The sequence below is a fragment of the Colias eurytheme genome, chromosome 31 (genome assembly GCF_061535395.1).
Source record: "Colias eurytheme isolate Ceu_HAF_F1 chromosome 31, ilColEury1 Martin Lab GWU primary, whole genome shotgun sequence".
Classification (NCBI taxonomy): Eukaryota; Metazoa; Arthropoda; class Insecta; order Lepidoptera; family Pieridae; genus Colias; species Colias eurytheme.
This window is the reverse complement of record NC_143010.1, coordinates 342033-356625: the sequence shown is the minus strand read 5'-3', so window position 1 is coordinate 356625 and position 14593 is coordinate 342033. Positions and strand designations below refer to the sequence as shown.

The 14593-nt window shown below is 31.2% G+C and overlaps 1 protein-coding gene across 1 annotated transcript in view; it reads left to right on the top strand.

Moving 5' to 3' along the window:
- The first annotated feature begins 12131 nt into the window (after positions 1–12131).
- Positions 12132–14593, top strand: part of LOC149895305 (uncharacterized) — a 43769-nt gene continuing 41307 nt past the window's right edge. The window contains exon 1 of the mRNA XM_090119067.1: positions 12132–12271. Within this exon, the coding sequence (XP_089975193.1) occupies positions 12222–12271 (50 nt within the window). The 5' untranslated portion in view covers positions 12132–12221. The remainder of the gene's footprint in view (positions 12272–14593) is intronic.

Here is a 14593-nt window from a genome sequence, read left to right as displayed (position 1 = left end):
TTACTCCGTGGTTTCTGAACCGATTTACGTGATTCTTTTTTTGTTCGATGCGGGATGGTGTCGAATTGGTCCCATAAAAATTTTATTCGGATAGGCCCAGTAGTTTTTATTTTATGAGCATTTTTGTCTGTATTTGTAAATGTTGCAAGTGCAAGTTTGAAGTCGGTTGTTTTTAACGCAGTTATTGACTTGTACATAATATTAAACTTATATCTAACTACATATTATGCCAAAGAACTGTCCTGTGGTTCTTGGTTGGTTAATTCCTTGGTTAAAAACCTTGGTTAATTCATCTTTTCGACGATTTCATAATAACGTGTTTTGAAATTAAAAATTAAAATATAACTTTGTAAGCATTCATTAACTTTTAATATTGTAATGTTTTCCTTTTCATAATAATTATAATATCGTTTAGTGTCTACTTAGTATTATATTATTTTATTTTATTTTTTTATTATTTAGCCCTAAAAGTACCTTATTTAGTTTATACGGAGCAATAAATATTCAACTAGCTTGTAACAATGGATTCCTAATAATTTCTAATAAGAATTCCTAATGAATATTTACAACAATAATTTATTTAAAATCTACAAAACTACATTATATTTTACTCTGTATCAAATATCAATATGTGATCTTGGCGGGAGTCGACGGGAATAACATGCCAGATTTAACGTTTAAAGTGAACGACCACAACGGTACAGTAACCGACGCGTTGGTTTCGCGCGCTTTTTGCCACAGATTCAGAAAGACGTTAGAATGTTATGGTAATTTTTTTTTCTTGGAGATAGGCAAAGGAAATTGCTTTTACAGTTTCGTTTATTTATGACATACTAGCTGTGCCCGCGACTTCGTCCGCGTGGAATAGTGACTGCATAGTAGATGACTACTTAACTTTTATTGAATAAACACGTACTACCATAAATAATTAAAAGAACTGTTAGTAAAATTTATTACTAAACTGAGCTAAAAAATAAAAAATAAATGCCTAGTTAATTTTCTACGTAAAATTTATTTTAAATTATGTCATATTTAGACTGGGGTAGAAGCCTTCAAAAATAATGAAAAGATAAAAAAAATCGCAGTCGGATGAAACCCATTAGAAAAGGAGGGGAATATGATGAAAATAAAAGGAAAAATAAATTACGGTCAATCCGAGTTCGGGAAGTGGGAGGGGGGAGCTTTTAAGAGAAAAAAATGGTTTCTCTCGATTTCCGACAAAACTACAAGTTCTACGGAAAAAAGTTCAAGGGCAAAGTTGTAGATAATAAAAAGATCTACAACTCTTGTATTCACAGTTTTTTCACATAACCTCAAAATTTAGGTGAAAAATTCAAAAAACCAAGTTTTTGGTTTTGTATTTTTATCTACTTCAAAATTTATTTTTTTTCTACGAAATTTGGTGGAAACTTACTTTATTATGTCCCAAATACACTGTAATTTATTTGATTGAAAATATTTATTTATTCGCCTTATTTTGAATTAATACCAAAAAAACAACCTAATTTTCAATCGAAAAGTCACCCGTCAAAATATCAGCTTTTTTCAAAAACTTGGGGTGCCTTTTATTCATTGAAATCTCTACTTTCATATGGTGTAAAAAAAAATAAACACCACTATAGTAAATGTTCTCAGGAAATGCATACAAACAATGTAATAATGAGCTTTTACTAAATCAGGCACACTTCTTGAACTCTATATCTTCTCTTGTATCGGCTTTTCGGTAATATTTCAAGAGAAAAATAATTATCTGTTCTAAGTTTAATATTTTACAGCATATTCAAAAGCAAAATGATGTCGATAAAAACATTTCAGGTAGTTAGAGAAGTGTGCCTGATTTAGTAAAAGCTAATTTTCACACTGTTTGTATGCATTTCCTGAGAACATTTACTATGGTGGTGTTTATTTTTTTTTCACCATATGAAAGTAGAGATTTCAATGAATAAAAGGCGCCCCAAGTTTTTGAAAAAAACTGATATTTTGACGGGTGACTTTTCGATTGAAAATTAGGTTGTTTTTTTGGTATTAATTCAAAATAAGGCGAAAAAATAAATATTATCAATCAAATAAATTACAGTGTATTTGGGACATAATAAAGTAAGTTTCCACCAAATTTCGTAGAAAAAAAAAAATTTTTGAAGTAGATAAAAATAAAAGACCAAAAACTTGTTTTTTTTTAATTTTTCACCTAAATTTTGAGGTTATGTGAAAAAATTGTGAATAAAAAAGTTGTAGAACTTTTAATTACCTACATACAACTTTGCCATTGAACTTTTTTCTATAGGACTTGTAGTTTTGTCGGAAATCGAAAGAAACCATTTCTTTCTCTTAAAAGCTCCCCCCTCCCGCTTCCCGAATTCGGATTGACCGTAATTTATTTTTCCTTACATTTTTATCATATTCCCCTCCTTTTCTAATGGGTTTCATCCGACTGCGATTTTTTTTTGTTTCAAAAATTATCTACTCTAGTCTAATTATTTTTAGGCACCAGGAGGGAAGGGAGCAAATTTATTTTTCTTCCTTCCTTGTATGGATGTTTTTGACAATATATCATGCAGCAACTGAGCGCCGAGACAAACTTCAAAACGCAAAGGAATAGAATCCGCTATCGATACTATTTGACATAAGCGTATGATGTTTTACAAAGGATTTGTTCACCCTACCAACGACGACGACGACGACCACGAACAAAATTTTAATCCAGTCGCAATTTAACAAAATTGTGCAAAACACAATTAGAATAAAATATTAAAATTTCCTGTCGTTCTGGTGCTTGGAATTTTTCTACGAAAAATCTATTTTTTCATTCGTTGATCTCAAAAATAAAAATTCCAATCACCAGAACGACAGGAAATTTTAATAATTTATGTTTAATTGTGTTTAGCACAATTTTGTTAAATTACGACTGGATGAAAATTTTGTTCGTGGTCGTCGTCGTCGTTGGTAAGGTGAACAAATCCTTAGCAAAACATCATACGCTTATGACAATAATTAGTATCGATAGCGGATTCTATTCCTTTGCGTTTTGACGTTTGTCTCAGCGCTCAGATCTTTCCTGTCTCACGCCTGTAGTAACTAAACCGTTTAGACCGTGCAATAAAAATTAAATTAAAAAAAAACTAACGCAACGAAGAAAAGTGCATAGAAAAAGGAATAAATAATTATTCAAACTTCCCGAAGATCTTTAAAAATAAATACCATTTTAAATATTTATAAAAATAAAAATGTTGTGTGGTTTTATGAAACCACGGTAAAAGTGAAACTTAGGCACAAAATTATCGTATTTGTACGATAATAATTATCGTACGGTTCCGAACACTGCTTTATACCTACTCGGCAGCCGACCGTCACGCGACATGCGCTACACAGACCAAAAAGTTTGAGACGATGTAATAAAAGTTTCACTTTAAAAAAACAAAGTCATCGGGGCTGCCATACCATCATTATCATATCACATACAATTATATTTTTTTTATAATGGTACTTACTTTTAAAGATCGTCGGGAAGTTTGTAAAATTATTATTTATTCCTTTTCCTTCGTTGCGTTGGGTTTTTCTTTTTAATTTTTAAATTTTTAACTTCGGTTTCTTATTTTCATGTGATATTTTCAAGTGAGTTTTTGACCTCTACCTCCATATTAGAAAGAAAAAGAAAGAAAGAAAAGAAATTTATTGCTAAAAAAAACACAGCCAAACACATTATAAAATTTATCTTACAATTAGGCAAACGGAGACAGCCTCAGCAAAATGCTGCACAAAAGCAGCGCTGATTTTCAGGCTGTACCGGCGATTGCGGTTACATTACATTCCTACATCATATTGATATCTATAAGTTTATTACTCCTTGACATCTTTTAAGTTGGGCCGTAACCGTGCACAAATTGTAATACATCACAGTGGCAAAAGAAGTGGTATCTTTAGGAAAAAAAAATTGCCAAGAGCCAGGCCTATGTGGCTTTGAGTAGAATTCAAAATTTCCAGGGTGTGGCTATCCTCCCGCTCCCATATCCCCCTCTTCTTTCACAGACTTTCAACCCTTCTCTTTCCACACCTAGTAAATGGCAGAACCGATTTTGATGTAAACCATATTATCTAATTATACCTATATGTATTATGTACACGTCATATCCTGTCGTTTGATGCTCCATTTGGTTTATTTATCTAACCACTGTCACCCCTAAATGTAATAAACGGATGAACCGATTTCGATAAAACACGTTGCTCTTTTATATTTTGATATGCCGCTTGAGTAAATTATTTGATCACATTCGATTATTGTTCATTCCCACTTTTACCGCTGTAATCTAATAAATGGATAAACCGAATTTGATAAAAATATAACTAATATTTTTTCCCACATTCCCACTTTTACCTCTATATACCTAGGTATAATAAATGGATGAACCGATTTTGATACACTTTATCTAAGAACCAGCGTCGGAAAATATGCTGCCTAACACGCATCTAATTCGTATTACCTGTTAGCGAGCTACGGTGGCACAAACAGACACACATAGCGGTCAAACACTTATCACCCATCTTTTTGCGTCGGGGGTTAAAAATATAATACGACATAATTTAAAGGACATTTTATGTATAAAATTTACCTAGAAGTAAGCATAATTCTAATTTGACCCCTTCCCCCCCTACTACCTCAGCTTACCCCCCCACCCTTGGGGACTTTCGATATGATCACCTGGACATTTATAAGGAAAAACTGTAACGTATAACAGATAACTTACGTTTTATCGTACGTACAATAGAATGCCTTAGCAAATGTTCGCCGTGAATACTTAAATGGTCATAATTTTTTTATTTACGAACCGATTAACATGAAATAAACACTAAATGTTAAATGAAGATTACTACAATATATTAATGAAAATCTCATCTAAATCGGATAAGCCGTTTCTGAGATTAGCGTGCACAAACATACAGACAAACAGACAAAAAGATTTATAACTACAGTTTTGGGTTTGGAATCGATTTAATAATAACCCCTGCTATTTTTTTTTACATATTTTTATTGTACAGACATCACTTTTCTAGAATTTTATTATATGTATTGATTGACCACGCGCAAGGTTACTAACTTCCACTACATCCTCACGCAAATCAATCAATTTTTATGAACATTGAATCTGTAAATAAAAAAAAATCAAAAGATAAGTACCTAATTTTATTAAAAAGCTACTAACAAATAAAGTTTTATCAAGAACTAAAGTGACCTTCTTTGGGCGTATAATATAGTCTTGTAAAAGTTATACATACAAATAAAATTTCATCATTTTCTTATTTTGTCATAACTTTAACTAATTAAAAACATGAGTATAACTATATAATTATAATAAACAATAAATATAAAAGCTACAACTTACCTTTTGTGGGAACGCAAGAAGGCGAAAATTAAAAAATAGCCGAAGATTTTTAAAAATGTAACCAATGAACACAATCACTGTTATCTACTATTACCCAAAGAGAATACAAATACTACGTCTATTACCTATATAACTGTAATGGTGTCTTGTTTGACATCAAATAATAAACATCTACCCTCACTTATAAAATTTAGTATATTCACATGAAATATAAGCGCACCTGAAATGGACTCTGGGAAGATATATAGATTTATTTAACTTTAAAAAAAAAAAACAACCTCACCAACAAATTGGAAATTATGAATTTCCAAGGAGCGTTAATATTATGTAAATTGATTTAATTTTAATGAAATCTCATAGATGGCGCTGTTTTAAATATATCTTTATACTACTAAGATTCATTATACTGTTTCTCTGCCAAAATTACATAAGTAAATGATGTAGTTTTTATAGTGTAAAGGTAGACAATAGCATGGCTTACTCAAAAACAACATTTAAACATGAGTCTTTATAGTGTACGCTGTCGTAGTACACGGAATACGTAAGAAAAATAAAGGTTCACAGCTCCTCCCCCGAAGGTGATAGCATGATAATATGTATATAACAGCCTGACCCGACCTGTTAGTAATATTCATGCAAAATTTGAAGTAAATCCGTGCAGTACTTTCTGAGATTAGCCTGGACAAACATACAGACAAACAGACAAACAGACAAACCGACAAACAGACAAACAGACAAAAATTCTAAAAACTATGTTTTTGGCTTCTATATCGATTATAGATCATGGATTATGTATTCTTTAAAAAAAATATTCAATGTACAGTTTTGACTTTCCTACGATTTTATTATATGTATAGATAAATTTAAAAGATGGCATTTATATACCTATATTATTTCTTTTTTGATAGAAACAGTGTAAGGAAAAGATAAAAATTAGGAAAAAAGGGAACAAGAAAAGAAAGATAAGCAATACGTTTACAACTTAAAAATTTATTTTGGTTTTATTGTCAAAGTCAAAACATTATCCATGATAAGGAATTTACATAATTTTTCATAAAAACAGCACAGATTACAAAACAATGTAAACAAATACAGAAACCGTTAATTGTTTTCAATTACGTGATATTATCTCACTTGTTATATTCATAAATTCATAATATTTTGTTTATTATTTAATATCTAAGAGAACTTAGTTACCTATATCCATTTATAGTCGAATAATACTAGCTTTCCGCCCGCGGCTTCGCACGTGTTTTCAAAGAAAAACCCGCATAGTTCCCGTTCCCGTGGAATTTCCGGAATAAAACCTATCAGGATATCCTATGTGTTAATCCAAGTTACCCTCTATATGTGTGCTAAATTTCATTGTAATGTAAAAGAGTAACAAACATACACATCCTCACAAACTTTCGCATTTATAATATTAGTAGGATAGTATAGAATCAATCAATAATCGATCAATCAATAATAGGTCAATCAATAATCGATCAATCAATAATCGATCAATCGATCAATCAATAATCAATCGATCGATCAATCAATCAATCAATAATCGATCAATCAATAATTGATCAATCGATATATCGATCGATCATTTCAATCGATCATTCAATCAATCAATCGATCAATAAATAATCGATCAATCAATAATCGATCAATCAATAATCGATCAATCAATCAATAATCGCTCAAACAATAATCGGTCAATCAATAATCGATCAATCAATAATCGATAAATCGATCAATCAATAATCGATCGATCGATCAATCAATAATCGATCAATCATTCGATCAATCAATAATCGATCAATCAATAATCGATCAATCAATAATCGATCAATCGATAAATCGATCGATCATTTCAATCGATAATTCAATCAATCAATCGATCAATCATTCGATCAATCAATAATCGATCAATCGATAAATCAATCGATCGATCGATCAATGAATCAATAATCGATCAATCAATAATCGATCAATCGATCAATCGATATATCGATATATCGATCGATCAATCGATTGATCGATCGATATATCGATATATCGATCGATCGATCGATTGATCGATCGATATATCGATTGATCGATTATTGATTGATCGAATGATTGATTGTTTGATTGATTGATCGATCGATCGATTGATCAATTGATCGATTGATCGATCGATCGATTGATCAATTGATCGATCGATTATTGATTGATCGATTATCAATCAATCGATCAATCATTCGATCAATCAATAATCGATCAATCAATAATCGATCAATCGATCAATCGATATATCGATCGATCAATCGATTGATCGATCGATATATCGATTGATCGATTGATCGATAATTGATTGATCGATTATTGATTGATTGATCGATCGATCGATTGATTTATCGATTGATCGATTATTGATTGATCGAATGATTGATCGATTGATTGATTGAATTATCGATTGAAATGATCGATTATTGATTGATCGATTATTGATTGACCGATTGATCAATTGATCGATTGATCAATTGATCGATCGATTTATTGATTGATCAAAATAAATATTGATTGATCGATCGATCGATTATTGATTGATCGATTTATCGATAATTGATTGATCGATTATTGATTGACCGATTATTGATTGATCGATTATTGATTGATCGATTATTGATTGATTGATCGATCGATCGATTGATCAATTGATCGATTATTGACTGATCGATTATTGATTGATCGATTATTGATTGATCGAATGATTGATCGATTGATTGATTGAATGATCGATTGAAATGATCTATCGATTTATCGATTGATCGATTATTGATTGATCGATTATTGATTGATCGATTATTGATTGATCGATTATTGATTGATCGATTGATCGATTATTGATTGATCGATTATTGATTGATCGATTATTGATTGATCGATTATTGATTGATCGATTATTGATTGATCGATTATTGATTGATCGATTATTGATTGATCGATTATTGATTGATCGAATGATTGATCGATTGATTGATTGATTGATCGATTATTGATTGATTGATCGATCGATCGATTGATCAATTGATCGATCGATTTATCGATTGATCGATTATTGATTGATCGATTATTGATTAGGTTATCAGGTAATTTTTAAAACATAATTTTAAATTAGAAATAATTGGAATATGAAACTAATACAGTTTACTCTTATAAAGTATCAAATATTTCAAATCACGAAAACGACAGTGCACGCACAATAATCTTTTTCTAATTCGTTTTATTTTTGGGACGAGGAGCGATACACCCGTCCGTCCAAGAGCGCTTCTGAGCGCGGTCTGACCGCTGACGACCCGCGAGGCGCGAGAGCAAAATGTATGAAGAAATCTACAAGTATTTTTAATTTAGCTGATAATTGAATTAAAATTTTGATTTAGATACAAAAAAAATTATCAGAATCTATAAAGGACTATAATATATCCCTCAATAATTTATAGGTAAGAAGATAGATTAGGCTTTTAATTTTCTTAAAATTGTACCGTTTTAGACCCCATTTTTTTGCATTTTATGCGATCATTGTGCTGGGAAAATCGTATTTCAGCGACAATTTTGTATGACGTCGTACAATTTTTATAAGATGATCGTAGAACTGAATATATTATCTTTAATTTAAGATATTACTTTGTTCTCACATGTAATTGCTTTGAGTTAAAATGGTACCGTAAAATAGCGATTTTTGTTAAAAATCGGTAATACCACCCTTCTCTACAACGAATTTTATTTCCGCTAGCTTTAGCTTTAGAATATCTGTAATTAAATTATTTTTTAAAATGTCTGCAAAAAAAAAAAAACAAAATAAAAAGGTACATCATTTCGCGCGCTTTTTCCTATCAGACTGACCGTTATATGTTACGTCATTTCTGACGCTTATCTGGCACAGATAACCTTAGAATCCCCACGGCTTTGGCCTTAATCTAAATAAAATCTATAAATATACTCTCCACCCGCGTTTTCAAAGAAAAACCCGCATAGTTCCCGTTCCCGTGGGTTATCCGGGATAAAACCTATCCTATGTGTTAATCCAAGTTACCCTCTATATGTGTGCTAAATTTCATAGCAATCGGTTCAGTAGTATTTGCGTGAAACTTGAAAGAGTAACAAACACACACACACACATCCTCAAAAACTTTCGCATTTATAATATTAGTAGGATCTTATTACAATTTGGGCAAAGCCAGAACAATCTAGTAAGTATAGATAAAAGAGTACCATTGATGTATTTTTATTAGTATTTGGTGTGTCAAAAAAAAGGTTAAACAACCTTTATGATACTTCAAAGAACAAATAAATTATTCCTTGATGTCACCGGAAATGCCACGCGTGTACGTATTTGTTTATTGTTTCTAAATGAATTTGTTTTTAAGTTATAGCATAGCTTAAAGCATAGCTTATCAGACTTTGAGTGCGGCGACCGAATGTAAAAATTCCGTAACGAAAAAACCTAACACCCCCCACTCCAACCGGCACAGCGATGCGATGCTATGCAATAAATAGCGCAACTGCGGCAGTCGGACTGCCTGACTGAAAAATACGTGTGTGACACACGTATTTTTTTTTTAAATTATATCGATGACGTATTTGGAAAGAAGAAAGAAAAAAAGAGCGTGTGTGGCGAGCTACGTGTCAGAGGTGAAACTTCTTTGGCAAGATTCAAAGATACCATCGTCGCCTTACTCCATGACGTGACGGTTTTGCAATGACACGACCTTGAAATTTTACTCTCAACGCGCCTAAAGAAGTTTCACTTCAAAAAACAATAAATTTGCCAAAAACATTGAATATAAATAGGTAATGCGCGCAAAATAATTATTTTTTATCAATCTTTGCATAGATTACCAAATATGTACATAGATAATTCACAATACATTTATATAATTGTGACTGAAAAAATAAATAATAATAAAATCTTTATTAGCAAGCGGGCCAGAACATTAAAAAGAAGATTTTGTAAGTTCGTTCGTGCATATCTCAAAAACTGCTTAACCGATCCGAGTACGATCTTGAATATTATATATTACCAGTTAATTTAATTTCAATTTAATGGTTATGTTACGTCAATAAGTTTAATTGCATAAGAACTTAATAACTATGCATTTGAAAAGAAATAATTATCCACTTACTTAAAGCATTTTCTTTTTGTTAACTTCATCCGTAAATCAATATTATACTTAACTTAGTTGTAACTTAACAAAATGAGCTACTTTTAAGTGATAAATAAGTTTATTGCTTTAACTTAACTGAAAATGGGTTTGATGATTACTTTTTTTTAATATTTATAGAGTTAACGATATCAAAATCATAAAATGTAATATGTATTTAAAAACATAGAAATCTATAGGTACTAATATTATAAAGCTGAAGAGTTTGTTTAAATGCACTAATCTCGGGAACTACTGGTCCGATTTGTAAAATTATTTCGGTGTTAGATAGCTCAATTTGCGAGGCTATAGGCTATAATATATCATCTCGCTAAGACCAACAGGAGCGGAGCACTGCGGGTAAAACCACGGAGCATAGCTAGTAAATAATAATACTTAACTGAATCTCGAATTTTCGAAAGAATTACTGTAAAAAATGTATTATTTTCTATGAAACTAAACTTCCGTACTGCAGGTTGATAGAAACTTATACAAATAACAACGTAATAAACTATCTAAGCTTCAAGTTTTTAAAATATTTTAGTTTTTTGATAAGGACCGACGTACAAGGCAGCATCATATGGTCAGGTTGAAATTTATTTATTAAACGATTTTCAATCTTCATTTCTTATGTATAAGGTTTAGTTCAATTTAACAAAATTTATAACAACCATATGATTTCTAAGAAGCGGTTGTTCATGAGTGCGTGTATCTACAATTATTGATGCAGTTAACAATTGTCTTTAATGCTATACAAACAAGGTGTATTTTTATTTGTAGTTGAATTTGTTGTGTGTGTAAACAGGATCACATTCCCATATAATTTTAAATGACATTCCTTTTTAGAAATTCAATAAGAAATTGGACTTTATGATATTGGAATAAAGAATATATTTGTCTAAAGGCTGCTGTTTTGGGTACGGTCAGACGGGTAAAATGTCGCCAGATTTAGAAATACGAAATCCTACTATTTTTTTTATCAGACAGACCCAACGGTTCTTAGGTACCTGTCGAAAACTGTATTAAAATCCTTAAAATTGAAAAGTAGAAAGTATTTTATGCTTTTGAATCACTAGGTTACAATAAATCAGTGTTGAAATGCAATAGCAATCGTAATAATGATAATGATATGAAAATCAACCAAAAACGTACTTACTCAAAATACCTTAAAAATGTACTCTGCTAAAAACATAATTAAGAAAGAAACAAAGAATAAAATTGTCTTTATCATACTCAGAATTCAGAAAATACATGACAAAATGTATTGTTATTTGGTCAATTTGCCTCAAAATCTTTCCAACTATGGATGACAGCCTCAAATCACAGATTTCTTTCTAAATTCATTTCACTTCAAACAAACAATTATTATTTAATCTTTCACAGCCTAAATATAGAATAAATATCCCTGTTGTAATCATTACATTTATATCTTTAAAATATATTAAATTAAAATTCTACCATTCCAACTACCAAATTAGTAGAATTTTCTACAATGGTAGCATTCCCGTATCCCATAGCGGGAGCGGTGAAGTATGAAGTAGGATCGTTAGGGGGGTGAAGGAAACCCATTCAGTCGACGATCGGCCGTCGTACGGAGCGTATCGTGTCTTGTGATTAAATATATAATGGACTTTTAATAATAATAAACAGTTAGTGAAATATTGTGAAAATGTGGGGCGAAAGTAGCAAACATTGTGAGATTAACTGTCAGTGCTCTGGGTGAGTAATAAAAATGAATATAATAGATATTATAAATAAAATAGATATTATAAATTGATTTATCAAAATAACAAATATATCATGAGCTTTTTAATGTTATCAGGCTGTTTGTAAAATCTCCTTTGCTTCAGAATTAAAAAAGTTAGTAAAATATGTGTTCTAAATTCAAACATACAATAATGGAGTATGTAACGTCTAATCTAAACATACTTTAATTAATTGAGGACAAAACAAGTAACCTAATTATTTCGTATTGTGATTACAGACATTATCAATGTTTATTTATTTTAGAAGTTTATTTTAACGCATTTATAAGCTTTAACAATTAGCCTTACTTAGGTATTTTTAATCTATATACCTAACCTAATCAATAACTTTTAAAATATATAATGTTACTCCTGTACTACAGATCTACATAAAATCAGGTACTTAATCCGTCTGTATGCAAAATTGTAGACTTCATTCCGATTCTCAACGGAAGTAAGCTATAGGTATGTGAGAATATGAATGAATCGTCCTACGTAATCATTATGTCTATATTTATCTTTATCGGCGATTAAGAACTTCAAATAAACCGTCTTATGAATGGAAGGCTTCAATTGTGTTTTATAGGTTAATTAAGCCATAATTATTATGTTCGTTTACAATGTGGTGTGTAGATGCAACATAATTCATGTGACATAAACGGAGTTTGAAAATTAAAAAGATAAAACGTCAAACTGAAACGTGCGATTTGAAATTAAAAAAAAATCTCCCGGTTTCCGTCCAAGAATTGGGCGTTGCCACGTTTAAAGGCTTCAATTTTAGCATGGCAATTTGCGAACTAAATGTAATATATTTTATATACAGATTACGTCAGCATACTAACCTTGGGAGTAGGAGAGTTGAACAACCTCCTTGAGGATTAGCCGTTGAAATTGATTTGGAACAAGTACGACTTGCGCGAAAGTTTCAATTTCATAAATGAAAGCGAATGTTGAAAGAAGAATTGTGGGTATTTCATTGTTAAAAACTTTTAAAATGTCAGTCGAATGTGGTGACAACAATGTTCGTATTGTAACGGTTATATCATTATATGATATATCTAAAACACTGATTATTGTTATAGACATGTTTAAATACATATATTATACTTACCTAGGTCCTTTGGTGGAGGTGATGTTAAAAATTGTATTGTAAAATGCACTGCAACTTATCAAAGTTACAGAAGGCGTAAGGAGCAAAAAATATCCATGAATGTAGGTAATTATAAATATATATAAAAACCTGTACCTATCTACCTATTAGTATGAACTTTTTATGAAAAAAGCATAGATAAGAAATGCTTTATATGTGTTATTTAATATTTTGTAACCGCTGCAATGGCCATGGAATTTGAATGATAAGCATTCAATTAAATTGACATTTGCAAAAGCTTTGATAACAAGAGATTACAAAACCTTAGCCTATTTAAAAAACAATAAACACATTATCGTTTATTATCTGACAGTTGTGAATGATACATTTAGTTTTCTATAATTTCCGGACGTTATCGGTTTGCCGCCTTGTTTGTGTTGTTGTCTCTTTCCCGCATATGATATCTCGACGTGTTAGAGTGAAATGGATGATGGTGGTGCGAAATGATGTCATATGCCGAATTTTTGCACGTTTTCGGGTGCGATATTAGAGCCTTTTGTTTTTTTTTTGTTGTAACTTGTAACTATTTAGTATTATTGTACTTCTGTATCCTTTATTTTAGAAGCTTGGAACGTGGAAAGTGGATTTTATTGCGTTTTTGTTAAGAAGTAAGAACTGTTAAATACGATAAGATTATTAAAGTTAACATGCACTAGGTACGAGTTCTACTAATATTGTAAATGCGAAAGTTTGTGAAGATGGATGTATGTAAGTTTGTTACTCCTAGAAAAAACGTCGGGACGGATTTCAATGAATATCTATAATAGGTACTAATATTATAAAGCAGAAGAGTTTGTTTGTTTGAACGCGCTAATCTCAGGAACTACTGGTCCGATTTGAAAAATTCCTTCGGGTTTAGATAGCCCATTTATCGAGGAATTACGCTAAGATGGTCCGGGAGCCAGCAGCAGATTTTATGACCAAGTTCCTCTCAAGCGGTAATTAGTAAAATGCATCAAAGTATAGTATTATGAAGCCTCGTGAACGTCAGCTGGAGCTCGGTTGGGGGGAAGAGCGGTTGTAGCCTCCCGTATCAGCTGACGGTTTTTCCACCAAGATACAGCCAGCTGACATATATATTTATCCACAGTTACATATAAGCTATCATCAGGTAAATTTTTGTTTGAGAGGAAATAACGGAAAATA